The sequence below is a fragment of the Abramis brama genome, assembly GCF_963993115.1.
Source record: "Abramis brama genome assembly, chromosome: 6".
NCBI lineage: Eukaryota > Metazoa > Chordata > Actinopteri > Cypriniformes > Leuciscidae > Abramis > Abramis brama.
The window spans coordinates 22,292,701-22,320,146 of NC_139968.1; the positions used below are offsets into that span (position 1 = coordinate 22,292,701).

Consider the following 27,446-nt stretch of genomic DNA (forward strand, 5'->3'; position numbering starts at 1 on the left):
TCAGCTGTGGCAAAGCGTATTATAAGCTTGAAGGAACAGGGAGCGGAAAGGCCTAGACTGCTTTTTGACTGCGTGTGATTTGATTTTATGCTCAGTATTCAGTAAAATAGTGAAAAATGCTGACATGCATTACATTTCATAACACTAACCAGTTAATGGAAATGCAATCAGAGTATTCATGAAAGTAATCACCTGTTCCTTTGTTCGTGTAACATTTCAAATGACTGAAAAAAATCTGACAGGAGGAGGATCCTAAGCCATATTTAGGGAGCTTTATAACACACCTTATCAACCACTGTACCATTGCAGAAGGATGTTTTGCACTGAAAATCCCCACTCAGACTTGGAAACCAAATTATGATATACCAAGTCATAATTATGAGTCAATTATTGCATTAAGTCAAGTACAACAAGTTGAAATTGAGATAAGAACAGATAAAAACAGATAATTATTAGATAAAGTCTATTATGACAGAGACAGAATTTTGGCATAATAATGACTTGACATAGTTATGACATATGTCATGACATACTTATGAAATAAAAAGTAGAAAGGATGACATACTAAGTTGTAATTATGAGATAAAGCCAAAGTCATGGCATGAAGTCAATTATGAATAATGAAATTAATACATGAAGAAAAATTATGAGATAAAATGTTGACATTTTGACAGTCATAATTATGAGATAAAAGTCAGTTATGACAAATCAAAACTGACAAGTCATGACTTAGAATGTCATCATTTCTACTTTTTATTTCATAGTTATGACATCATAAGTTGTAATTATGAGTCAATTATGACAAATCGAAATTAAGTCATGACAAAATTGACACTAATTATGAGATGGTCAATTATGACGTCAAAATATTTTGACTAATTACTAAAACCTTTTGTCACGACTTTTTATGCCATAACTGTGACTTATGTCATAACTAAAGCACAATTTATTTTCTTGTGGCAAATGTGGCTGAAATGGACACAAAAAGTCAAAATTGACCAAAACATGTTTTTTTTCCTTATGTGGCAAAAATGGGCTTCCATTCTCAGAAAAGTGTGTTTCTTCAATTAAACTTCATTAGCTTAGTGTCCAATGCTAATTTGGTTTCTGCAACATTCAGCTTTTTTCCCCCTCCTGTTTAAATGAGGTAATATTCTTCGCTTCTCCAGCTGGTCTTGTTAAGATACCAGGCATCTCAAAGAAAGCTTGTTAAGATGCCATTAACAGTAATTGGACCAAACAAGGAAGATTCAGGACCGACGGAGTGTCGTCAACCTGCACCCTTCCCTTGGCCGCTGTTTATGCGGCATGTTATGGATGCACTTGGTTACACGACATCCTGTTTGAGTGATTTAATATTTCAACATGTTCAGTGGAGCAAGGATCCTCCCACGGAGAATGTTGGGTCAAACTGAATATACCAAAAGGCGGAAAACAAGTTCAAAGAGTGGGCGGAAATGAATGAAGGTGCGTAAAGTAAAACAAAGCAGGGGTGTTGGAAAAATCACTGATTGTGGAATCTGAACAACATTGACCGTTTCTCTAAACGATCCAGTGAAACTAGACAACATCGGTCAGGGTAAGATGAACAGCACATCGTAAGAACTTCCACATGTGTGTGAGATCAAATCGGAAAAGAAAGTTTGACAATGACTTGCCTTCGCAGGTCTGGAGCGGTTAAGTTTCTGCGAACGGTCCCAGAAAAGCAGTTGAAGTCAGTAAATTTGCCTGTAAACTGCACTCATACAAATATGTAATCAAATATGTATCATACAAAAATGGCTCAAATGTATTCAGACACTTGTCACACCTAAAAGTTATTAAATGCAAAATCAATCATCACAAAATAAACGGACACAAATTGCAGTGTATCCTCCTTTTTTATCACATTTTCTTCTTTATAAAACATTTTTTGATAAAAGAAAAATTCTGAATTGAACACTGAACAAGCAACTTAAAACAAACAAATGTCCAATTTGGTTCATAGTGCAAACATACAAAACTTTAGCATTGTGTATGCAAATATATAAAAATAAAGAACAATCTGCTGCTGGAGAGGCATTACGATAAAACGAACGAGAGATATATCTGCTCTGACTTGTCCTTATGTGTCCTCCGCTGCTTTTATTATATCATTTGATATATTTCTAGGATGTTGCAGCCAAAGAAATGAAAGAACAGAAGTTACTGAACATAACTAAAGTCCAAAATAGTTTCTGAAGCCAACACGCACCGCTTCTGGCTGGTCAGACTGTGTGGTTGGAGCGCCATTGTAGGATGTTGGCTCCGGCAGACAGGCGCGCAGCTGGCGTCAGGGCTAACGGAGATGTGTGCTGCCGGAACGGAGTGTGTGGACCCTGTCCCACGGGGACTGGACTGCTTAAAAAATGCATCATGAATTGGGAAAACGGGGGCTGGACCGGATAGACTGGTACACCTGGAAAAACTAGGAAAACTGAGCAATGATTTGCATCAAATTTAAAGCAAACAGAGTAGATTGGAACTTCAAATGTACATACACATATATATACACTATATATATATATATATATATATATATATATATATATATATATATATATATATATATATATATATATTTGTTTTTCCATAATTAAATCGCACTAAATGAACATGTTAAATCAATAGCCCTAATATATATACACATATACGATTTTTTTGCTTTGTAGTGATGTGCTTTACCTGGATAGATGCAGTTTATCTGGATCGGGCCAGAGGTGTGGGGGCTGGTGCATGTGGTTGAGACGGGCTGTGGTTTAGCTGGAGACACACACATCTGCAGTTCACTCACTGTTTCTTGAACAGGTGGAGGAGACACAATCTCAGGCTATGTAAAAAAAAAAAAAAAAACATGAATCCTATTAAACTAACACAATGTCTACAATAGACGCGAGCAGCACGACCTAACAAAAGCAAATAGAACCCATTGTAATCAGTGATGCTGAGTGACGCGACACGACAAATTCACAAACTGATGCCCCCGCTTGTGCTACTTGAAGAACAAATGGATTTGCAACAGCCGCTTTGTTGTGTCTGGTGTGGACAGCTTATAGCCGTTGCGGCACGACGCAACAACGGTTGTGTCCGGTGTAGACAGATATTTAAATTGTTTTAAATTGTTTAAAAGGACCACCTCAATTTAAAGGTGCAATACGTAATATTGACAGCTAGCAGTTGAACTGGGTACTGCAATCTAAATGCAAAATATAGGAGAGGGTTGTTTCTCCCACCACCTCCTCCTCAGACTCAACACTCACGCGGGTTGCAAGATTGAGGACACGTAACCGGAGCGAGCGCAATTGACAATGGAAGGCGATGAGACTTTCACTGTGAGATGACTGATCCGCTTTTGAAACGCTCCCGTTCATATAGATTTTTAGATGTATGCAAGGCTTTTTAGTTTGGGTAGAATCTGCGATCTCTGACATAGTTTGTTTGCTGACTTTCATGACTGCAATACACTGTTTTCCACCAACTGGCAACCCGGGGTGTCGAAATACTATTGGGTAAATTGGCAGTAGGCGTGATATCACAGACCAAAACAAAACCGACATTCCGACACTGACTTCAAGCATTTTTGATGTTATCGGCCCAATAAGAAAATATGGCCGATATATTAAAGCCGATTAATAATGGATTATTACTATGGAGATACTTCAGATGCGCACTGTTCACCATGATGGTTTTAAATAGCTTGAAATATGATTGGAAATCACTTCAAAAAAGGAACATACAGTTAAGTGTAACATACACAGCACAAGTCTGTCATACAGGCCACATACAATTATAATGAGAACATTATAATTGTGTGCTTTGGACATGGTTTTAATTGGTTTGTTTTTTTAATCAGGCTCTCAAAATGTATATAAAAATTTGGATTTAGATTAAACAGCCAATACATCAGTTATCAGCTTTCAAAAATAAAGAATTATTTCCAAAATTTTCATATCAGTGTATCCCTAATGATGCATTTTATGTCGTAGAATAAAACGTAAATATATTTGAGAATTGGACCCTAAACTAAAGTGTGACCAAAGTCTTCATTTCATTTTTTTTTTTAATAATAAATATTAAGTATTATAGCAAGTATTAAATATTTCAACATATTTTCAATAATAACAATACAATAAGACTATTGGCAGGTATTTCAGCACTTATTTTAACAAAGAAATGGCAACTGCACATTTATAAGCTAGATTCTGAAATTTCATCCTGCAAATAGCTGAAAATGACTATTGCACGTCTCTTGTAGAAACTTGCCTTTTCCGATGAACTGTTCAGTTGAATGATTAAGCAGATGAACCTCTGCGGAGAGGCTAATTAACATTCTCATCTAATCAGCGCACAATTAAGATCAACTGCCTCCCAAAGGGCTCAGCGGGAGAACGGGGGTGTAATGGGGAACAATACGTCAGGAGATTAAATCTCCAGATGCACAGCACAGCACTTCGTGTCATTCTGAGCGACGACTGTGTGCTAAACGCCATAACTGAGGAATGAAAGGCTGAATCCTTTCATGCGCAGATTTTACCTCAAAAAACATTTGACACTCAAAAGCTGTCGTGTCATGCCTATTGTGTACGAGATGGCGTTCTTACGTTCGATTCGTCTTCTGTCTTGACGTCAGGTTCGTGTTTCGTCTTATCTGTTTTGTCCTCTGCTGTCCACCCTTGATCCCATTGACTGCAGCATAATGGGTTTTTACCCTGCACAGCCTCGGACAGATTTACTTTCTCACTCTGAAAGAAGATCTGAGGTTTAAAGAAACAAATCAAAAATATTATTGTACATACGTGGAATAAGACTCACTTGAGCCTCAGTGTTGACATCAGGAACATTTATACACTCGAGGGGAGGAAGGTCCAGGCTTGGTTCTACATCAATGGAGAAGTTGGTTTCTACATTTTCAGAGCTGGAACCCTGGAAAGAACAAACCAGAGTTCAAAATGAAGGCTCGCAAATTACTTTAGTCATTTGGCCACAAACTTTATTAGAAAGTTACTGCAATATAATAGATTGTTTTAATTAAATTGTGACAACTGCTTGCATCACATTTGGAACTTGTATGGATCTAAATAAACAAATGCTAAATGCTAATCAAACATAAAATCGAGAGTGGCAATCATTAGCTATATTATTAGATGTTATTTCGTGTGAAAACGGCCAGATGGAAGAAGCTGTCCTCTGCAACCAAGGAAGAGTATCTTCCAAGGAAGAGTTAAAATTGCTAAATCTGGTCAATCGGTTTAAGACAAACAGAACCTCAGATACTTTGATCTCCTGAGATATGGACACCACAAACACGTACTGCCGTCTCCACACCCCACAGAGTGAAGTTGCGGGAAAGCTTCTTTCCCTCCAGTCCTTCATTCACATTTGTTCCTTCTACCCCACTTCCTTCACTTTACACATTCTTCTCTTCACTTAGAAAGATTATATAAAAATTACAATGTTCTATGTCAATACAAGTGAATTAATAGTCATGTTTGGTATCATTTAAAATGTCTCAGTGCAGCTGGTACAATGCTCTCATCTCCACAGAAGTAAACCAAATTGTAATAAGGGTGAGAGATACTTTGCTTATTGGGTGTGCACTTTTTCCCAGGGTCCTTCATCCAAACATGTATTTTTCTAATGTCAGGTAACTTATACATCTTTTCTCATTATCTGCATTATCGCTATCGTTTTTCTCATTATCGCATTTGATGTTATTGTATTGATTATCTTTGAATTGATTACGTAATTGGCATGATACATTTACCTGACTAATAATAAATTGTAACATTTGGATTTATTCCGACTTACTCTGAAATTCTTAACTCTAGTAGATTACGTTAAGTCCATAACACTGCAATTCTACGATCAGGTTAGTAAACGGACGGGAATTCAGCTTAGGTGGAGCAGAGGAGCACACCTACTGAAATTTCAGAGATCCGACTAACACATCGGCATAGTCAGTGTATACTTAGAAATGTAGAGGCTAATAATAGGTTTTCCATTTAGAACAACAGAGTGTTGTTAGACCAATCTAAATAGGGGTGAGTCTCAACCTCTAATTATTGTATAGCATTATTCTAACTAAGTGTACGTGGGAAACCACGGCATTATTATACAAAGTTACCGTTAGAAGTAGTTAAGTTGGTCAGCTTGCTTCTATGGTAATGGTTATGGCCTCTGGTTAGATATGATCGTCCCTTAAGTGTGTTCGGATCTATGGGAACTAAATAATATATTCTAGAATGAGCAAAGTGGAGTACGGCCGTCTAAGATATTAGTCAATCGCCTCTGTCTAATGACCGAGACTGACGAGCTTGTGATTATGAGATTGTATACCTGGCCGCTAGGAATCCGGAAGAACGAATGTAATTTCAATAAAGAGTTAAATAGAATAATCAAACATTCACCTAACTTTAATGATTAACAAACATCAAGAAAACCCTTTTCATTTTTGGAGTCAGATGAAACAGAGGTAATTCAGTTACTTTGCCAGATTTTGCTGTAAATTTAAAAGTAATGCATTACTTTACTAGTTACTTGGAAAAAAGTAATCCGATTACATAACTCGCACTACTTGAGTAAAAACTGATATACGTCCCTTAAACAGCACCCATAGGACCCATAATATTCCTCCATTTACAGCCTCAGCAGACAGACCTGCCCTCCATCGGCACAGTTGAAGGACACTGTAATTCACAGAGAGCTTGTGGCCCATCAGTGCTGTATCATGGCACTGAAAGCTTGATTAAAGGTACCGTTTGAGAGGAGCATGGACAGCCATTTCCCTGAGAGCGGATCTCTATATCCGGAGAACACGTGGAGGGTGTGAGAGACTCCTTTACATCATCGATCTGATCATCTCCGAGGTAAGACGTCAATGGATTGAACTGCCCTGACACCTAAAAAGCCAAACGAGAAGAAACAAGCAACCACTGGAGATCAGATTTTAATCAGGTCTACGGTAAGAGGGTATAAAAGAAGATTTGTGTCCAGACCAATCCGTAAGCGGTAACGCAGGGAAGGGCGTGGCCCTCTTTCTGTAGGGCGGAGTGAACGTAAACATCCTCCTCCGTGTTGGTGTCGCACAGGAAGAGCAACAGGAAGTTGTTCTGGTAGCTGTGAATGGCGGCCACCAGAGTGCGCTCACAACACATCCTCTGGAAAGAGCTGATAGCACTCTGAGTCCAAATGCTCTGAGAAGAAAGCCAAGACATGTTTCTAGTGTTGTTTCAAATACAGACTGGATCAACACTACAGTATGAAAAAACAAACATACGACAACAATTGTATTCAGATTCAAAAATAAATGACTTGTGTGGCAGATCTTTTAATGAATAGTTCAAAAAGACTCATACGTTTGAAGTCGAATATTTCCCTACTAAATACTATACAGTACTATATACTATACTACAGTATACTATATACTATGCATGTGTAAATACATTGTATAGGCGAAAACTGCTACTAGATTCTTAAGTGCGCATACGATGGACCCTTAATATCCCATGAGACCACGGGAGGGGATTTATGAATGTCAAGTGAAGTGACAACAGATGCTGTAGGTTATTTTCAGTTTTATTTATACTTTAAGTTTTGATTATTTTGTCATGCGCTTTTGTCCTTTTTTTGTCACTTTGTAATATATTTTTATTATAGCTTTAATTTATTTTTATTTCAGTTTTATTTTAAGTTTGAGTAATATTTATATTTTATTTGAGATTAATTTTAATTCATGAAAACAATTTTTAATAGTTTTAGATAACAATAACAACACTTCTTACCGTGATGGGCCGAACTCCAGCTAACATTGCTGGGACAGCCTGAGCAGGGAGGTCAGCGTAACAAGCTCTGGAAAGATTTTCGGATTATACAGAGCAGCAGAGATACAAACATATGTCCATATGTCCAACTTTAATTTATACTACTACAAATTTGATTTATAACAAATGATGAATTTACTTGAGAAATCTGAGGCTGTTTCGTTCCACTTTTGTGATGTCTCCGAAGTCGACGTAGTACACCTTTACTTCAGTATCACTGAACACCTCGTGGATCACCACACGGTAGAACCACATGTCTCTTGGGGCCACACAGCACACCTGACCCGGCCGCACATAGGCATCAGGCAGCCTGTATCTCTCCGCCACATCTGGGTAGGAGTAACAGCTCCTGGAAACAGGAATTGGGCATGATCGGAATGACACGCTATGCAATCCCAGCCCAAATAATTATGAAACTAGTCAGCGAGATACCTCATTTCAATCATCATGTTCTCCAGGGCTCTGGCCTCCTTGTTTTGGCTGAAGCGGATGTAGAAGTGGCTGGGTGACTCTGTCTGCTCCACTAGGACTGGCACCAGCTCTCTCTCTCTCCTGCGATTGGGCGGCTTCAGCTTCTGGCAGCGCACCGCGTCTGGAGGAACCGCTGAGACATGACTCACCATCAACTCTGGGAAAAGATCTCCCATCTACGACAAACAGCCACACACACATTGATTTTTTTGTTTTAGCATATAGAGATATCTATCTATCTATCTTTAAAAAAAAATTGTATATACAGCTATCCATCTATATACAGTATATATTTTTTGTTATATAATACATGTATGTCATATTTTATTATGTAACATAGGTTATATACCTATGAATATAATATAATATGAATATACATTTTATATGATATTTACAGATATCTCTCTCTCTCTTTGTATATATAAAGAAAGATTAGATTGTATGTTTTGGTTTATAATATAATGTGCAGCATATAATACAACATATAGTTCCAGATATACACATTAGGTTATATAATGTCAAAATATATATTTTGAATAAATAAAGTATTCATGCATACTATGTAGTTAGTAGTGCGTTCAAATCGACAAATCACATCTAACATAAGTTTGTAAATATATAGTGTGTGTATATACTTCAGATGCAAAAACCTCTAAGTCCATCTGACATTTTTCTTTTAAATGAGCATTTTTATGTTTTTAATTGTACACTTATCAGTGACATTTTTGAAAATAAGGCATTTCAATAACTAACTAAATAACCTTTTCATTGCCATTAAAGTGAAATTTCTGAACCCAAACATAGGAGCCAGATGAAAATCCTAATTTAAAAGAAAAATGTCAGAGGTTTTTGAATCTGAAGTCTTCAGATATACATCTAACATAAAAGTTTGTGTGTGTGTGTGTGTGTGTGTGTGTGTGTGTGTGTGTGTGTGTGTGTGTGTGTGTGTGTGTGTGTGTGTGTGTGTGTGTGTATATATATATATATATATATACACATATATATATACATATATATATATATATATATATATATATATATATATATATATATATATATATATATATATGTATATAAACTTTTATGTTAGATGCAATTAATCGATTGACAGCACTAAAAACAATTTTATGTATTTATTTAAATTAAATATCGCCATTACAAAAGTGCAACTCTGAAAGTTTACTGTAGGGGATGATTAATCTGGGAAGGAAAGATAATGGATTATCACTAATGGCTCTTAACCTGATGGATGGTTTTATTGGTGACTCTGAGCTCAGCGTCAGACTCTTGAGGGTCCGTGGAGTCCTCCATCTCTTCGCGCTCCCAGGCAGATTCTGCATAGCTCAAGTAATAGGCTTTGCTGGAGGGATTCTGTGATTCGTCCGTCGGACTGGAAGTGGTGCCGTGACCCGGGGATAATTCTTGCAAAAGGAATACATCACAATCAAAGTCTCATTAAAGGTGATCAATGAATCTGAAGCACTCGTTTGTTTTGTTCCAATCCATATGACACAAATAAGAAAGGGTTTACCAGATTTACTGGGTTGTGTGTCATTTGGTTTGAACTCCACAACCATCCAGTGGTTTTCACTCTCGTCAGCACCTCTTTGGATTGAAAATGTATCACTTAAAGCACCAACCATCTCAGTCACGCTCAGAAAGCCACATTGGCTCACCGGCAACTCCTCACCATACATTCGCTAACAGCAAAAAAACAGACCACAAGTTAGAATAGTGCCATCTAGCAACTCAAAAAATATAGCTGAGGATAAGATGTTGTAGTTTTCACAGAGTGATACAAGATTCTGAACATCATGTCATGGTTTATTTTGCAAAAACTTCTGGCTGACCACATATTATACCTTATACAAAAACATAAAATGTTAATGCCCCAAAAAATAGGCTTCATTTTCTGCATGCAAAATACAAATTCTTAATTTCAGATATGAACTCATATGTTCTAGACAGGCTTTGTGATAATACCTTGTATTCTGTGGGTAGATTGTGAATGGAGATCCCATTGCCATTTTCAGCTACAACCTAAAATAAGATCCATATCTCATAAGCCAAGGTGAAAATATGAGACAAGAAAGGCTGAGTTTTTAAGCAGTTATGTCTGACCTTCCGTAGCTTATCTTTCAGTTCGCGGCTGACGGTGCCAGCGGTGCCCTTCTCGAGAATCTGCTGTCTGAGCTCCTCCTCAAGCTGGAAGATTATTTACCCCGACAGTTTTGATTTATTTATAGCACAATTATAGCGAAATATCGCACTTATTTCACACAAGCGCTTAGACGATATCCAAACCTTAAAAATGGTTTCTTCAAAAGAGTGCTCTTTCTTCACAGGCTCTGGTTTAGGAACAGCAGGGGACAATGGTGAACTTTGCTGGTCCCTTTCTGGCGGTGAAGTTGCTTTAAGACTGAATCCCACCGGCTTCTGTTTTACCACCAAAGGAGGTGCCACTGCAAAATAAAATCAAGAGCAATCATCATGCAAAAGATCATCAAATTAGGCTTTCAATAGATTCCAATATCATATACATACACTTCTTGGAAAGACTCGGCATCTGATTTTCGGTCTGATTTAGTGGCACTACGGTGCTTTTCAGAAGTAGTTGCGAGCCAGTGCGACTCTGCTGCATGATTATGAAATCCGTGGCAGCCGCCAGCATCTCGGATATGGAGTAGAAGCCGTATTGAGTGATCTGGAGCGGCTTTCCGAACTGCACCGTATACCTGTATTCCAGCTCCGATAATCTGACCGGCCCATGAGATAGTAATTGTTTTAGTTGGCTGCGCAGTTGCGCAGGCAGGGCGGGCTTTGCTGGGCCACGCCGAGGGAGAATAACGGGCTGATGCTGTGGGAAAGAGGTGTGGAAGTTCACCAGATTTCCCCTCCGATTGTTAACTTTGGGTTTGTGGTCCCGTTGCTTGGACACTAGCTCTTCGATGCCTTTAGTGGTCTCGTCTCCAATAGCTGCAAATGGAAATGTTAAAACTTGTAACTACAGAACACAAAAATGACCTCAGTTTTGAAGTGACAGTTCGGTATGTTCTCAGTACAGCAAGGGGAAAAAGTCAAAAAAGACACTTCAAAAACAATACAAAATGAATGACTAATCCCCAGTTGATGAGTCAATGTCTTCTGAAGCGAAACAATAGGGGTGTGTGTGTGGGAAACATGCAAATCAGTTCTGGCCAACTGTCATACATGTGCTCGCTTGATGTAAACGTCAGCACATTGTGGATGCGCACTACGCACTAACAACGCACTAACATCACGCTTCACAACATGCTAGCATTTATGTCCAGCGAATGCACGTTTGACAGTTGGCCTGAAGCAATGGTTTATAGTTTAATAAGTTTAAAATATTAGTACTTTTCTCACTTAAAATCTCTGCTTGTGTTCCAGAGAAGAACTAAAGTCATATACATCTGAGACAGCATGAGGGTGAGTAAATGATGAGAGCATTTTAATTTCTTGGGTGGAATATCCCTTTCACAGATTTCAAGTCAAAACAAAGCAAAAGTATTGATGACTCATCTTGCACTTGAGGGCGTATTCAAAAGTTTGTCCAATCAAATGCTCTCTAGACTGAGAAAGCCCCTCCCCTTAATACCAAGAGCTTCTGAATATCAATAGCAAGTCGTAAATCATACAAATGGTGTCTTCAAGAAGTTTTAGCATTAATATATACACAGTATAGACATTCTCTAGGCCATAAACAATGATTTACCAGCTAACAAAAGGGTTGAAATACTGAAATCACCTTTTAAAATGATGCTGCCATCAAGGTGGTACTCCAAGTGCACAACATCCGGCATTTCCTTGACCATATCCAAAACATTTCTGAATCCCAGTAACCTGAGGGGAATGGGGAAGCCCAGCATGGTCTGGTAGTCTCTCTTGAGCTGCTCAGGGGTCAAGCCACGCTTAGCTGAGATTAAGAGAGACCGGACGTCCTTCTTCAAACCCGCGAGGAGCTGATCTTGGGTCATTCTGACAGCTAAAACAGAATTTACTTAACGTTACTAGTAACAGCTGTTAATATTAGTTCATCATGATGTCAACACACGAGTAACAAACTGCGAAATAATAACAGACCAACAAAAAAAACACTGTTCACTGTTATTTTAGCCTATTGACAACATTGCTTTAACTTTAATTTATACAATTTATATGTCTTTTATTGTGGTTTATGGACAAGTGATTACCTTTTGAGCAAGATAAACACGTTTTCTCGTTCGGTGCAGATCACGCGACAGGCCGCGTTTTAAAAAAAAGAGAGAATTGTGTATCACACAGGTGCAGCGCAATGACGTCAATGGAGCGAAGTTTGTCAAAAATATCCTCCGAGATGAACTTTAAAGAGTGCAGGTGAAAGTGTGTTTCATTAGCGTCTCTGTGGGCAGATGCAGCTGCTCCGTGAGACACGTGCTTTATCAGCATGGGTCGAGCTGCTGCTGAGACCGCACATTCCGAGTTTACACATAGCTTCAATGTTTCTGTTGTATAGCCTACTTTTTCTTTATTTTCACATGATTTTTTTTTTTTTTTTTTTACCAGATTGTGTAGCTTTCCATTTCTCTTAAATGAAATAAAAACTATACAAAATGTGCTACAAAAACTGCAGGAACCAGGTGCTAAAAACATGTTACAAGCATAATGTTTATTTTATTCAAAAAGTCTTCTCACATATTTAAAAAAATAATAATGATATTATTTACAAATTTATATATAAATATAAACTGAAGCATTTTGCACAAAAAAAGAGGTCAGACTTAAGGTGTAATTCACACCATGTTGAAAATTACCATAATGTCAAGTTTTCAACTTGTTAAAAGCATCTACGTCCTTGTAGAGCACGTAATTACAGCTTGTAAAATGGGACTTTTCTGAGAGATCCTACTTGTTCCACATAACCGCTGCAGATTGATATAAGCGTAAATAGTGTCATTCTCAGTTTGAGAATGTGAACAGATCCGAATAGAACATCACGTGTTGTCATCTGGAGACTATGGTAATTATGTCAGGATGTGAACAATGCTGCTGCAGAGCAAGTATGAACTGCCAATAGCCTACATATGCCATCATACATAAGATCCGCTGCACAAATAGCATTTGTCAATTACCCATAGCAGCTCTATACAGGTGGAGCTGGGGAGGTGGAGGGTTTCAGATGAACTCTGAAAACATGCTGCAAACTGCTATAGTGAATGGTAACCAGCCATTTAAATGTTTAGCAGCAAGCTCATTGGCTGCAGATGAACCAATCAGCTTAAGTAGTTAACGTTGTAAATATTATCAGCTGCTTCAGCCTACCTTCTAGTTTCATTACAGAACTAGGGATTTATTGTTTTAGTTGCTTGTTGTTTCATTTGTTTATATACTGTATACACACACACAACCTTGATATTACATTTTTCCTCAATCGCTTTTGGCTAAATTCTCAAATGAGACTTTTTTTTTTTCTCTCAAAACAATAAGGTCAGATGTCTGAACAGTTTCTTGTTCATATCAGATTTGAATTTCTCATTGATTTAAGCACATTGTTGACACGTGTGCAAAATAGTAAGTACAATTGTCTACAATTTGCACAATGACTAAATGCACAAGGATCAAAACTGAGTGAATCTGTCAAACTCTTCACAACTTCTAAACATTCTTTCATCGTGTAAACAAACACATGCAAAATGCTCCATTCAGTGATCAAAATCTGTCAGACATGTTATATTCCATAAATATTTATGACATGGAATGTTTGCTAAACTGGCAAATGGCCTGCATTTGTAATGCAATAGGAATCACAATCTTACCAATCAACCAACTTATCAACACATTTGTATTTTTACAGTACATTTGTTTCTAGAAATGTGTTAGGCCTACATGTAAACTAAAAATTCTTGTCATGGAAGAGCAATAGGAAGATGTAACTAAGAAGATATGTACTGTTTGTGTTAGAGAAAGACATAATAGAGTGTGTAAAAATGAACAATCAACTGAGAATTTTCAGTTTACATGTAACACTTTGCTGCAAAAATAAATGTGCTTTAAATACAAATGTTCAATTTCTTTTTGTGTACTACAGTGTTGACTTTTCCCAGTCAATTTCATCTACTGTCTGAATCTATTTAAAATGCTCAGTGTGATAGTATAGAAAGTAGTTAGTGTTGTCACATTCACCGTCGTCTTCCTCATCTGTGTGTGCACTACACTTCCCATCATCCTCCTTGGCACACCTGCACTCTATCAGCCATCATCATCATCACCTGCACTCCCTCGTTAACAAGCCCTATATATTCAGCACTCTCCCTTCACTCCTCGTCTGGTCTTGTCAAAACAAGACACACAGACTCCCTTCCTACAAGACTTACCTGAAAACCTACCTGAGATGATCCTCATCAGCATGTCTACCATCCATCTTCTGAGCCTTCATCTTCATCATCTGCAAAGAGAAAGAGAGACTTGATTATCATTCAGCTAAGCTTCCATTGTTTATCTAATTTCGGCTTACTCACCATTCATCTCTGGATCCGATCCATTCTGCTAAATAAACACATTAAACTTACCATCTCGTCTGTTCCCTGTGTGAAACGTGACAAGTGTCAACTAAAAAGTAGTTTTTATTTGTATATAAATATTTCCATGGTGAAAAAACATCTAAACATTTTGACCAGTGTGGCTCACACGATGACAAAAACAACTTATTTTGGTGCCATTGGCCAACTTACTGACACAATAACTAGGGTTTGAAGCTTGAATTATTGGTGAGTTACTACGTTTTGCAGACATGCAATAGAGTTCAATAGAGATGTTCCAGCGAACAGTTGTGACAATTGAGCTTACAGTTTAGAGAAAGTTAAGACTTTCGAAAAATGAGCCAAGGCGATTGAGAAACTGTAAACAAAGATCTCAAAAAGATAATATCACTGGTCTTTATAGCTTTTCTATTAGTTGTAAACTAAATAGCCTAGAGTTGATAGATAGATAGATAGATAGATAGATAGATAGATAGATAGATAGATAGATAGATAGATAGATAGATAGATAGATAGCCAATGTTCAATCTAAATGACCAGTGGCTTCCACACACACAATGGACTCTTCACGCCAACAAAGGTTTCATTCAATTCCTAATGATTCTACAACCATAATTTTTAAAGATATGCAAGGAGAGAGAGACCAGCGTTGAATATTCGAGATTACCAATATGTCTTAGTAACAGTTTGTTTCACTGAAACGTCCATAATCCACTAACCAAAAATGCAGTATTAACGTATTATTTCGACGCCCTACTTTACGCTTACATCAGGTTTATGGCCGGTGAGTGATGAAATAGTCATTAAGTTGATTCTAATTGTACATTTACACATTCGTCTCATTAGCTTTCGATTAACTCAATTTACTGCGTTTATTTCCCCATTCTTTTAATAGGAGAACTTTGTACCTGCAATGACACGATACAACCTCTAAACGGCAGTGTGGCGCTAATACTGTAGCCATCTCCATTAATCCAGGTTTGTTTCCATTAATTATAACACATTTAAAACATTGCATACTGCTCATGTTAAATGTAAATGAACTAACTAATACATATTTATAATAAGATTAAGTACTTTAAAATGCAACATTGTTTTGTTTATATGTTAGTAGCATCATAATTTATATGAATTAGTCTTATATTGTTCTCTAAAATCATTCTAAATGGTAAAACCTTGAATATGAATACTTCAATGCATGAATATATGCATGACCAGTAGTATTTCATAGATGATGTGCCAAAACAGCACAGTGTTTAAACTTAAATAGACATATTAACACTCTTGGACTGAGGATGCTACATCTGAAAGGGATGTGGTTTATGCTTGCCTGAGCTCTCCAGCATCAGGGGTGCTCAGCCAATCAGACGGCACTCCCGGTGTCTCCCTGCCTCTTAATTGGCTGACACTTTTCAGCAAGAGTAGCTGATCTACGCATGGAGCCTGGGTTTATCAGGCAGCAGACAGAAGCAGGGCACACAGTCAGAAAGGAGAGAGCAATAATGTGTTTTTGCAGTGTATGCGGGACATAACACAGCAGCAGATGGAAGAAGAGCGGGAGCTGAGAAGAGAAGAAATAGAAAAAGAAATGATGATGAGACGAGAGGAATTGAACTATGATGCACAAAACTCAGACGGGAGGAGGATGATTCCACATTATCAAAAGCAAAATATACATTATTATAGGGTAGAATGAGTACAGTTGAGACACTTTTTGCATTTAGATTTTTCACACAAAAATGGAAGTGAATTTCTACATGACATGCCATATTATCAATCAATAATACCCATAAGTAGTTTATATTTTCCACAATTAGCTCATAAAAATAAGGTGCTTTTTGTCTCAACTTTGTCTCAACTGTACCCATATGTGGTACAGTTGAGACACCCATTTTTAATGATGTAAAGGTAACTAACCATTCATAGCAAATATAATAAAGAAAGACAAATAAAGAAAATAACAATTGGGCAACATGTTTGTTTATTCATCCATTTAAATTCATTCATTTTATTTAAATTAGCACTGGTTAAAATGTATAAAACAGGAACAATATATTTAATATATTCAGTAATAATACACAGTTTAAATATCACAAATATCAAATTTTATTTTCATTTGTGAAACATATACTCAAACTGCTGGCTAATTACGACGTTTAACCTGTTATCATGTAACCTGTTATGCAGTGTTGACAGAACAGGGCTAATATGGTCATACTTCCTGGTTCTGGTAAGAACTCGAGCTGCTGCGTTTTGGACCAGCTGTAGTTTGTTTATTAAGCGTGCAGGGCAACCACCCATAATAGCATTACAATAATCTAGCCTTGATGTCATGAACGCATTAACTAATTGTTCCACATTTGTGAATGAGAGCATATGACATAATTTAGATGCGGTTTTACAGATAATAGACTTGTGACTTTCAAATGAAAGATTGGTAAGAGCACACCCAGGTTCCTAACCAACGACGAAGACTTGACAGAGCAGCCATCAAGTGTTAGACAGTATTCTAGATTATTACGTGAGGACCTTTTTTGTCCAATAATTCAATAATCTCTGTTTTTCAAAATTAAGTCGTATAGGAAATTACTAGTCATCCAATTTTTTATATCACCTATGCATTCCGTTAATTTTGTGAATTGGTAAGTTTCGTCAGGGCGTGAAGAAATATAGAGCTGAGTATCATCAGCATAACAGTGAAAACGAATTCCATGCTTCCTAATGATATCTCCCAAGGGTAGCATGTACAGAGTGAAAAGCAATTAAGAAAAGCAATTTCGTTAATTAAAAAATAAGCACATAATATTGTAAAAATTAAACAACTTATGTTCTGTTAGATGTTCTGTGTTTTGACTACTTTTTGTATTTTGTATAATAATATCTCATGGTAATGAAGATGTATTAACAACAAAAAAATCGTATATATTATATATAAAACATATAAAATACATATATTAAAAAAGGGCCTCATTGATACATTTTTCTCTCTTCAGGGTTTCTAATGGCACATCAGGACAGTTTTCAAGCATGAATGTTCCATTCTCTGACAATAACTGAGATTCCCTGAGAGACTGAATGATATTCTGTAGGTTTGAATTTTTTTTTTATTGGATTTCTGACAGGATCTTTTGGAAATCTACAAAGTTGTACACAAAAAGCCAAATAAAGTTTTCATATACACAACATTAAGCACATGGTTTGACAGTTTTTGAACATCACTTGATTAGAGCTGTTAAACTTGTCAGATAAACAATTTTAACATCCAAATAAAACAATGAAAGATTTGTCACTGAAGAAAAATTCCTTGTATATGTGTACTTAAAATATAGCTCTTTCTGATTGTGTTTTATAGATCAGTAGTTTGTCCAGATAAAGTGTTTGATTAGTTAGCAAGTACATGTTCATGAAATGCATAATACAAATTGTATGGTTTAATGTAAGTAACTGTAAATGGACTCTGCACGAAGCTCTTTTGAAGCTGTCAAATGGTGTCGCTATTGGACACTTAATTGTGATTATTGCTGCTCTGAGGTTTCTTATAGGCTACAGGTGACTGGTTTAAGGTTTTTATTTTTTTTTATTTTGAAGAAGCATTACTCTTCTCTCTGAGAAAACAACACGGGAATGGTGACAATTGTGCTTATACATTACTACTTATAGGGCTTGAATTACAAACTGTGGGCAGTTTTTCATTATATAGATCAGTGGGAACACCACACACAAAACATGCTGTTAAGAAACAGTCATTTAGCCCACTGATTTTTATCTTTACTCAATTAAATCCCAATTAACGTCTGATATAGTTTTGTAATTTTTCTTTATTTTTTTATTTTTCTTAAGCTTGACTGACTGCTTGATCGTTAAAAAAAGACGTTTTTTGTCCATTGTTGACTTGTCAAAATTGCTCTAAGTCATAAACAGCAACATTTAAATCGTTTTGGTTTGTTCTGACTCTTGCTCCAGTCAAAAATAAAAAATGGAAGTGTTTTTCACCCCGACCAATTATGGATGGCAGTGTCCGACTTTCTGACTAAAAAAATAAAGGTAACAACTTTATATCTCTGACTTAATATATCTCATATTTGCTATTTTCTTCTCGTCATCTATTAATATCTCACAATGTGACTTAGCCTATTTTAAACACTAAACCACAATGACGTTTTTATTTTTCACTATTTAGGCGAGGAAACAGGCTTCCACCACTGATCTATATATTTTTTTTTACATGATACAGGGCATAATCTTAGTTTCGTTTTTATTTTGTTACCATTAGATCTGTGGACATCACTGGGTTTTAATTTGAGGTATACAAACCTGACGATACCACATACTGAAACATAAATTCATATAACATAAATTGCCTGTCATTTTCTTAATTTCTAAGTCAATAAAGTGTATGTTAAATGAATACATGTAGTGTAATGAAACAAACTATACCATTCAAAAGTATGGGGTCAGTAGTTTTTCTAAACAAATTAATACTTTCATTCAACAAGGAAGCATTAAATTGATCAAAATTGACAGTAAAGACTTTGACATTGTAACAAACAAAAAAAAAAATCTATTTAAAAAATCTATATGAATATGAACTTTCTGTTCAAAGAATCCTTAAAAAAATTATCACAGTTTCCCCAAAAATATTAAGCAGCACAACTGATTTCAACATTGATAATAATAATAATAATAATAATAGTTTCTTAAACAGCAAGTTAGCATATCAGAATGATTTCTAAGGATCATGTGACACTGAAGATTGGAGTAATGATGCTGAAAATGTATCTTTGCATCACAGGAAAAAAAAAAAAAACTTTTATGTCCAAATAGAAACTGTTACAGTATTTAAAATTGTAATAATATATAACAATACTGTTGTTTATACTATATTTTAATCAAATAAATGCAGGCTGGGTGAGCATAAGAGACTTATTTCAAAAACATTTAAAAAATCCAACTGACCCCAAACTTTTGAACGTTAGTGTACAGGGGTCTCCAACCTTTTTATGAGTGAGGGCTCAGTCTAGAGGGCTACTTGAGGGCTAGCTGACACACACACGTTTCAAGTTTTGAAAAATACAACAACAAACAGTAATATTGTAAAATATTATAACAATTGAATTTAGAATTATATATTAGGCATGTAACGGTTCACAAAATTCACGGTTCGGTTCAATACGATACAGTGGTGACAGACACGGTTCGGTACGTTTTCGATACAGCAAAAAGAAAGAAATGCCAGAGAAATTCCCTTGATTTTTATTATTTATTTATTTTTAAAGATTTTTTTTTTTTTTTTTTTTAATAAAAACTAACATCATAAAGTATGATCTTTTTTTTTACTTTGAACAATGATGGAGCTATACTTGACCCATCTTCTGGGGTGTCTTGAAGTAAAGTTGGACCCTGACGGTCACATCGCTTGTGGAAGGCAGAAGCATTATATCCATGAACAGAAACTTTGTATGACCGCTCTAACTGTACTGATATTTGCACTGGCGTGTTTCTGAGGGTGATATTAATGTTATATAAAACGTCTCTATGAAAGCATTCATCTCATGGAGATTTTTTTTTTTTTTACAATAGTGACGTTGACACTGAACCTCAAAGGATTTAAAGGTGCAGTACACATAAAGAAAGGAATAGTAGAGGAGAACAGGTATGGTTGTAACACTTTGCGCTTTACCGTGATCAATTTAATAATCAACGTATTTCTGTAATCTGATAATTATATTTAAGAAAAATGTCCTAATTAAATTTCAATGAATCTTGTTAGCATAGCAAAGGAAAATACTAGAACAGAGCATCATACATGCCTTTGGTAAAAAGACAGTAACACAATCATTCATTAACACTCAGGAAATGTAAAACCATTACAGCCCCAAAAGAAAAATCTCCAATAGCAGCGATTTATTAGGAAGGTGTTCTCCACGTGACAAACATCATCCAGATCAGTCATCTGCAAAGTTGAGCGATGAGAAGAAGGACATCACTGTTAAAAGTGAAAGTGACATGTGAATGCAAAGTATGCATACTCAGAATTTGTCCTCTGCATTTAACCCATCCAAGTTACGAGTAGTTAACACACACACTGCAAACCATGACAGGACACACACAGAGGCACCCGGCGAGCGTTTGGGGGTTAGGTGCCTTGCTCATGGGCACCTCAGTCATTTGAACCCATAACCTTTGGGTTACCATCTGACTCTCCGGCTCCAGCTCCTGACTGTAGTTCTTCACCGGTAACACACAAGACACCGGCACACCTAGCCGAGAGCTCACCTCCTGCACCTGCAGAGACAAAACAACATCTCAATCATCTCAGTCTCATCATGCAAACGCAGCCGTCCTTTTTCGCTGGAGGAAAACAACTGTGGTGTGATGAGGAGTGAACGCAGCAAAAACTTTTTGCAGTGGATGAGAAAAAAGAAAAAGAAAAAAAACCTCCATCTGTAACCCAAGACGCATATACACCTAGTGATACATAGCAAGTACTGCAGAGATAAATATTTACTACATTTGTCAATGTAATTTTTTTCCAGCTTATTGCGTTCTGTGATTGGGTTTCTGTAAAGTGTAAAAATTAAAAGGCTGATTTAGCATGTAGGTAAATTAGCAACGTTATGACCTATTTATACATTCGGTTGTGTTCCAAAGCATGTATTTTGTTGAAAAAATATATAGCCTATATATATATTGAAATTTTAAAATGTTTCACTAATATATATTTTTCATACATGGACATGATAAAGTCTTTGAAATGTGTATTATTCATTTTTATTTTGCACAGGTGTAAAATACATTTTCAAGCTTAAATCACAAAATAAAGAAAGATCCATTTATCAAAAGAAGCGTGTTTTTTATATATATTCTTTATATTATTCAGTTTTAGCATATTGAATTCTCCATTTTTTTTTTTTTTCTGGCAATTTGTAGTCAAGTAGGCCTACCTTATTTGCATTTTCTTTAATGCATTTTCTATGACAAAAAAAAGAAAGAACTAAAACAGGCAAACAGAACAGAATAACAATCTTCTAACTTAAGATCAAGAAGTATCTATCCCGATCTATGACACACAGCACTTTATTTGGGTTTGTCCTCCACGGGACCAACATCATCCAGATAGTCGTCTGCAAAGTTGAGCATCTGCTGTAACGCCGTGAGAAGCAGGACGTCACAGTTGAGCTCCAGCTCCAGCTCCTGACTGTAGTTCTTCACCGGTAACACACAAGACACCGGCACACCTAACCGAGAGCTCACCTCCTGCACCTGCAGAGACAAAACAACATCTCAGTCACTCTGATCCTGTGGGAACAGCTCATGTGATCATGTGACCATGTCTCACCTTCGTCTTGATGTAGGAACTGGCATAAAGGCTTTGAAGATCTAGAGGACATGCTTCATCTACTTTTGTCATCAAGATGATCTGGGGAATGCCTGGAATTAATATACGTCACATGCAGGTAGTTCAATGTACAACTTACTTTGGATTAATCACGTGATTGGCATTAATATGTTCACTTACCCAGCGAGTTTACTTTTCTGCGTATGGCAGCAAGTTTTTCCTCTAGTTTGCTGGACATGAGGGATATTTTGGTGGCGTCGATCACGTACACCACACAGTGGATCTTCTCCTGTAGAGATGCAGGTCTGGAGGCCTTTTGCTCATCCAGTTGAAATGGTGCCATGGGGTTGAACTGAATTGAAAGTAATGGAAATGAAAGATCAATTTTACTAATAAATATACATTTCCAAGCCCAGAAACATGAAACTATTCACTTACTTTATAGCGGTCTGGTACGTGACCTTGAAGAATGCTGCTGATGTCATCAATATCCAGTCCTGCACCTGATTGCTCCTCGAGTCCCATGGTGTCACACAACACAAATGGCAATGGCTTTCCTTCACGACCGTCTTTCACTGGGTATGTGCGAAACTACCAACCAAGAAGAGAAACACATCAAGATCTGAAGTCATCAAGAGCTGTTCCTCAACCTGAAGAGAGACTTCTGTAGGAAACACGATGAATCCTGTTGAATCTGTACCTGTGTGGTGAGACTAGTGCCTGCAGATCCTGACATGGCTTTGCTGGTCATGCGGCCCATGAAGACGGAGTTGATGGAGTTGAAGAAACTGGATTTTCCAGCACCTACTGGACCGATCATTAGGATTCTGACCCGACTCATAGATGTCATCATGGGTTTATAATTCCTGATCGATTCCATGAGTTTGTCTCTTTGTCTACAAAACAAATCACACATTTTATTTAATCAAAATGACATTTTATTTTATTAATGAATGATTTCAGCAACAGAAAAACATACTCAGCTGTCCACAGAACATTCCTCCATGGTTTCTCCTTGACACTGACATGAGGCTCTGACAGAGTTCTTCCTGTTGGAGTAAAGTAAACAATTTATATTAAATTAGTAATTATTGAAAGACACTGGATTTTATAACATTATTTTACTGTACATAACTATATTTATTCTGATAGTTGACTTACTCTGATCCACTTTGTACACTTCACATTCAATTAGTTGAGTGTCATTCCCATACAGTGTGGCAGGACTACAATCAAACGCATTAACCCTCACTGGATAAAATACACCCCCTCCTTGATGATACACAACTGGTTGGTCTTTGTAGCAGAAGTACAACTGTTGGCCAAAGCTGGGCCCTTTAGCATCATCAAGACGTGCATACTGTCCACTGTTAACTTTGATGCAGAGAGGGGCTCCACCTCGAAAACTGAACAGGAAAGCTTTCTCATCTGTAATTTGCCGTCCACTTTGAGTATAATCTACACTAGTGTATCCACCAAAGATGTAGCCTGGACTGTTATAAGCTACAAGTAAAGTGGGACCCTGACGGTCACATCGCTGATGGAAGGCAGAAGCATTATATCCATGAACAGAAGCTTTGTAGAGAAGAGTCAGTTCAACATTCCCCAGCAAACCACAGAGCTGCTTTCTTTGCTCTTCTGGTAAACTAGACGTGAGTGGAGCGTTGCGAGTAAAGGGCACCCCGAAACTGAACGGCAACGTATCCATCTAAAAAGAAAAAGGATATATGATTTGAGTTCTTTGTAATAGGAACACATAGACACAAGCAGTCAGATGATATGTGTTGTAAAAGCCCTATATGAACTAACCAAAACTGATTAGCTAGAATCAAAACTGAAACCTAAGCAAAATATGATCATATAAAATACAGTCTTTTATAAATATTGAGTATTTGTTCACTTTATTTATTGCTTTTATAACATTCATAGCAACTAGGCTATGTATCTTACCTTTTTCAGACCCCTTTCTCTCTGAAGAAAGAAATGGAAACACCACTTTTAAGATTGACTGTATTTTCGTTTTCAGTCAAATTGCCTTTTGAACTTGGGGCACTTCTATGATAGGATCAAAATCTCAATTTTTAAAACTCTAAGAAGGCTCGATACAACATACAACTGTGCTCGAAGTATCACCAGGGGCTACACATAAACTTGAGCATTTACTACATTTGTGTAGGCTTCACAACGTTTACTAAAAATAAAGGTTTTGTACGACTCACTTTATCAGTTGTTTCCGGTGGCTGGAATTTTGTCAGTCAAAAGTACTCAAACTCCGAATGCAACGTAATGAACCAAACAAAAAACTGATCAATCTGCTTGTTATCATAGCCTACCTGTCAACACTCCCGTTTTCCCCGGGAGTCTCCCGTATTTCACACCCATCTCCCGTCCCCCTCTCGTTTTGTAATTTCTCCCGTGAAACTCCCGTAATTTGTATGCCCAAACGTCGTTATATGAATAATCACATCAATATATTATTTATTCCAAGGTTACCCAGTTGCCAGATATTGTATGAAACCCATCCTACTCGCGCAATTAACACATCATACAGATTTCAACCCTCAACCTGGCAACCTACAACTAAGTAGCGCTGTTGACGTGCGCAGATCGACGCGGGAAGTTGGAATTAAGCGTCACTGGTAGAAATGGGAAGAGAAGTAGCCTATATAAGTATAAATATTTAACGCAATTAACGCAGCATCCGTTTCTTCTGTCATCCTTTGGCTGGTGTTGATGCGCTCTTATTCTTGCAAATGCTTTTAAACCATTCAAGCAAAGACTGAGCGCCAGCATTGAGTTCTCTTTCGGCTTGAAGTTGACCGAACACTAACACACGCAATTATGCCAAAATATCCGTTTTGTCGAGTATCCTCCTCATAAGAGCAGACTGAGCTCAGATCTGTGCTCTAATTATTATAAAATATATTAAAAACATTAGTTTTTTTAATGGCGATTCATCGTGAGTAATCACAGAAAAAAATGTGTGATAATCTAGTTTTTTTTTTTTTGCAATCAATAAAAATAAATAAATAAACATGATTAAGTCTTATTCATGTTTATTTTTATTGAATATTATGCATTTATTTATGTTAATATCTGCGCAATTAATTTCTATTTAGACTGCCTCTGCCATCCAGCACCCCCCATAATCCCCAGCATAAACTGAGCCAAAAAAAAGTGCTGTTGATAGCCTTGTGGTCAGCACACTGACATTTATTGCTTTTGGTTTTTCGGCGAACCGAGATCAAATCCAGGCTAGTGGACTTTTCTGGATCCCATACTGTCCTATCATATTAAAAAGCAAAGACAGCAAAAAAAAAAAAAAATCTTTAAATTGTTTCCGGATAAGCTCCATCCACACAAAGAACAGAATAAGCATATTTGAAGCCACTACCTCAACATCTCTCATATTGGGACTGGGGGAACGGATTTCGACAGCTGGTTTGTTTGCCGTCGGATTCTGTTCCCCCGATGGTTCTAACATAACGAGGTTCTAATATTTAACAACCTGCAAAAGAATAAGTGTTGTTGATAGCCTAGTGGTCAGTAGGCTACACTGACATTTAGTGATTTAGTTTTTTGGAGAACCGAGTTCAAGTCCAGGCTCGTGGACTTTTCTGGATCCCATACTGTCCTATCATATTAATAAGCAAAGACAGCAAAAAAAGATTTTTTAATTTGCTGCCGGTTTAGCTCCATACACACACAGAATAGCATCTTTTAAGTCACTATTTCAACATCTCTCATATTGGGGGTGGGGGAACGGATTTCGACAGCTGGTTTGTTTGCCGTCGGATTCTGTTCTCCCCATGGTTCTTACAAAACGAGGATCAAATATTTAACAATTTGAACCAGATTAAGTGTTATTGATAGTGGTCTGACTGACATTTAGTGCTTTTGGACATTTTAGACATTTTGGAGAACCGATTGCAAGTCCAGGCTCGTGGAATTTTCTGGATCCCATACTGTCCTATCATAATAAAAGGCAAAAAAATATATTCTTTAAACTGATGCAAGTTAAGCTCCATCCACACACAAAAATTAAATCAGCATTTTTTAAGCCATTACATCAACACCTCTCATAATGGGAGTTGGGGAACGGATTCCGACAGCTGTTTTTTTTGCCGTCGGATTCTGTTCCCCCACATATTTTCGACACACTGAGGTTGTAATATTTATCAAATTGATGCTGTTTAAGCTCCATCCACACAGAGAATAGAATAAGCATATTTTAAGCCGATACATCAACATCTCTCATCATTGGGGTGGGGGAACGGATTTCGACCGCTGAACTATTTGCCGTCGGATTCTGTTCCCCCTATGTTTCTTACACAATGAGGTTATAACATGTATCACATTGCAATTATTTACTAAACCCAATAGCCTAGTGGTCAGTACACTCTGCACTGACATTCATTGTTTTTCAGCTTATTGCGACCCGAGTTCAAGTCCCGGTTCGTCAAACTTTCTTGATACTATACTGTCCTATCATAATAAAAGGCAAAAATATATATTCTTTAAACTGATGCAAGTTAAGCTCCATCCACACACAAAAATAAAATCAGCATTTTTTAAGCCATTACATCAACACCTCTCATAATGGGAGTGGGGGAACGGATTCCGACAGCTGTTTTTTTTGCCGTCGGATTCTGTTCCCCCCATTTTTCTGACACACTGAGGTTGTAATATTTATCAGATTGATGCTGTTTAAGCTCCATCCACACATAGAATAGAATAAGCATATTTTAAGCCGATACATCAACATCTCTCATCATTGGGGTGGGGGAACGGATTTCGACAGCTGAACTATTTGCCGTCGGATTCTGTTCCCCCTATGTTTCTTACACAATGAGGTTATAATATTTATCACATTGCAGCTAAGTACGAAACCCAACAGCCTAGTGGTCAGTACACTCTGCACTAACATTCATTGGTTTTCAGTTCAAGTCCCGGTTTGTCAAACTTTCTTGATACTATACTGTCCTATCATAATAAAAGGCAAAAATATATATTCTTTAAACTGATGCAAGTTAAGCTCCATCCACACACAAAAATAAAATCAGCATTTTTTAAGCCATTACATCAACACCTCTCATAATGGGAGTTGGGGAACGGATTCCGACAGCTGTTTTTTTTGCCGTCGGATTCTGTTCCCCCACATATTTTCGACACACTGAGGTTGTAATATTTATCAAATTGATGCTGTTTAAGCTCCATCCACACAGAGAATAGAATAAGCATATTTTAAGCCGATACATC

The 27,446-nt window shown here is 37.0% G+C and overlaps 2 protein-coding genes across 2 annotated transcripts; both read right to left on the bottom strand.

The window, feature by feature from the left end:
* Nucleotides 1-1,861: 1,861 nt before the first annotated feature.
* tdrd5 (tudor domain containing 5) lies at nt 1,862-12,810 on the bottom strand. Its single transcript, XM_084116077.1, has 17 exons — nt 12,524-12,810; nt 12,079-12,315; nt 10,854-11,285; nt 10,614-10,771; nt 10,431-10,514; nt 10,293-10,349; nt 9,841-10,009; nt 9,552-9,730; nt 8,271-8,485; nt 7,978-8,187; nt 7,800-7,866; nt 7,014-7,211; nt 6,774-6,917; nt 4,831-4,941; nt 4,620-4,760; nt 2,704-2,848; nt 1,862-2,455 (listed from the first exon to the last, which is right to left on the bottom strand). The coding sequence occupies exons 2-17, from the start codon at nt 12,305-12,307 to the stop codon at nt 2,247-2,249; spliced, it is 2,748 nt and encodes a 915-aa protein (XP_083972203.1). The 5' UTR covers nt 12,308-12,315; nt 12,524-12,810; the 3' UTR covers nt 1,862-2,246.
* Nucleotides 12,811-21,911: 9,101 nt separating this feature from the next.
* LOC311085873 (interferon-induced protein 44-like) lies at nt 21,912-23,895 on the bottom strand (the record flags this gene model as incomplete). Its single annotated transcript, XM_084118490.1, has 7 exons — nt 21,912-22,111; nt 22,188-22,279; nt 22,368-22,539; nt 22,626-22,778; nt 22,888-23,083; nt 23,167-23,221; nt 23,349-23,895. The coding sequence occupies 7 exons, from the start codon at nt 23,893-23,895 to the stop codon at nt 21,926-21,928; spliced, it is 1,401 nt and encodes a 466-aa protein (XP_083974616.1). The 3' UTR covers nt 21,912-21,925.
* Nucleotides 23,896-27,446: the final 3,551 nt, after the last annotated feature.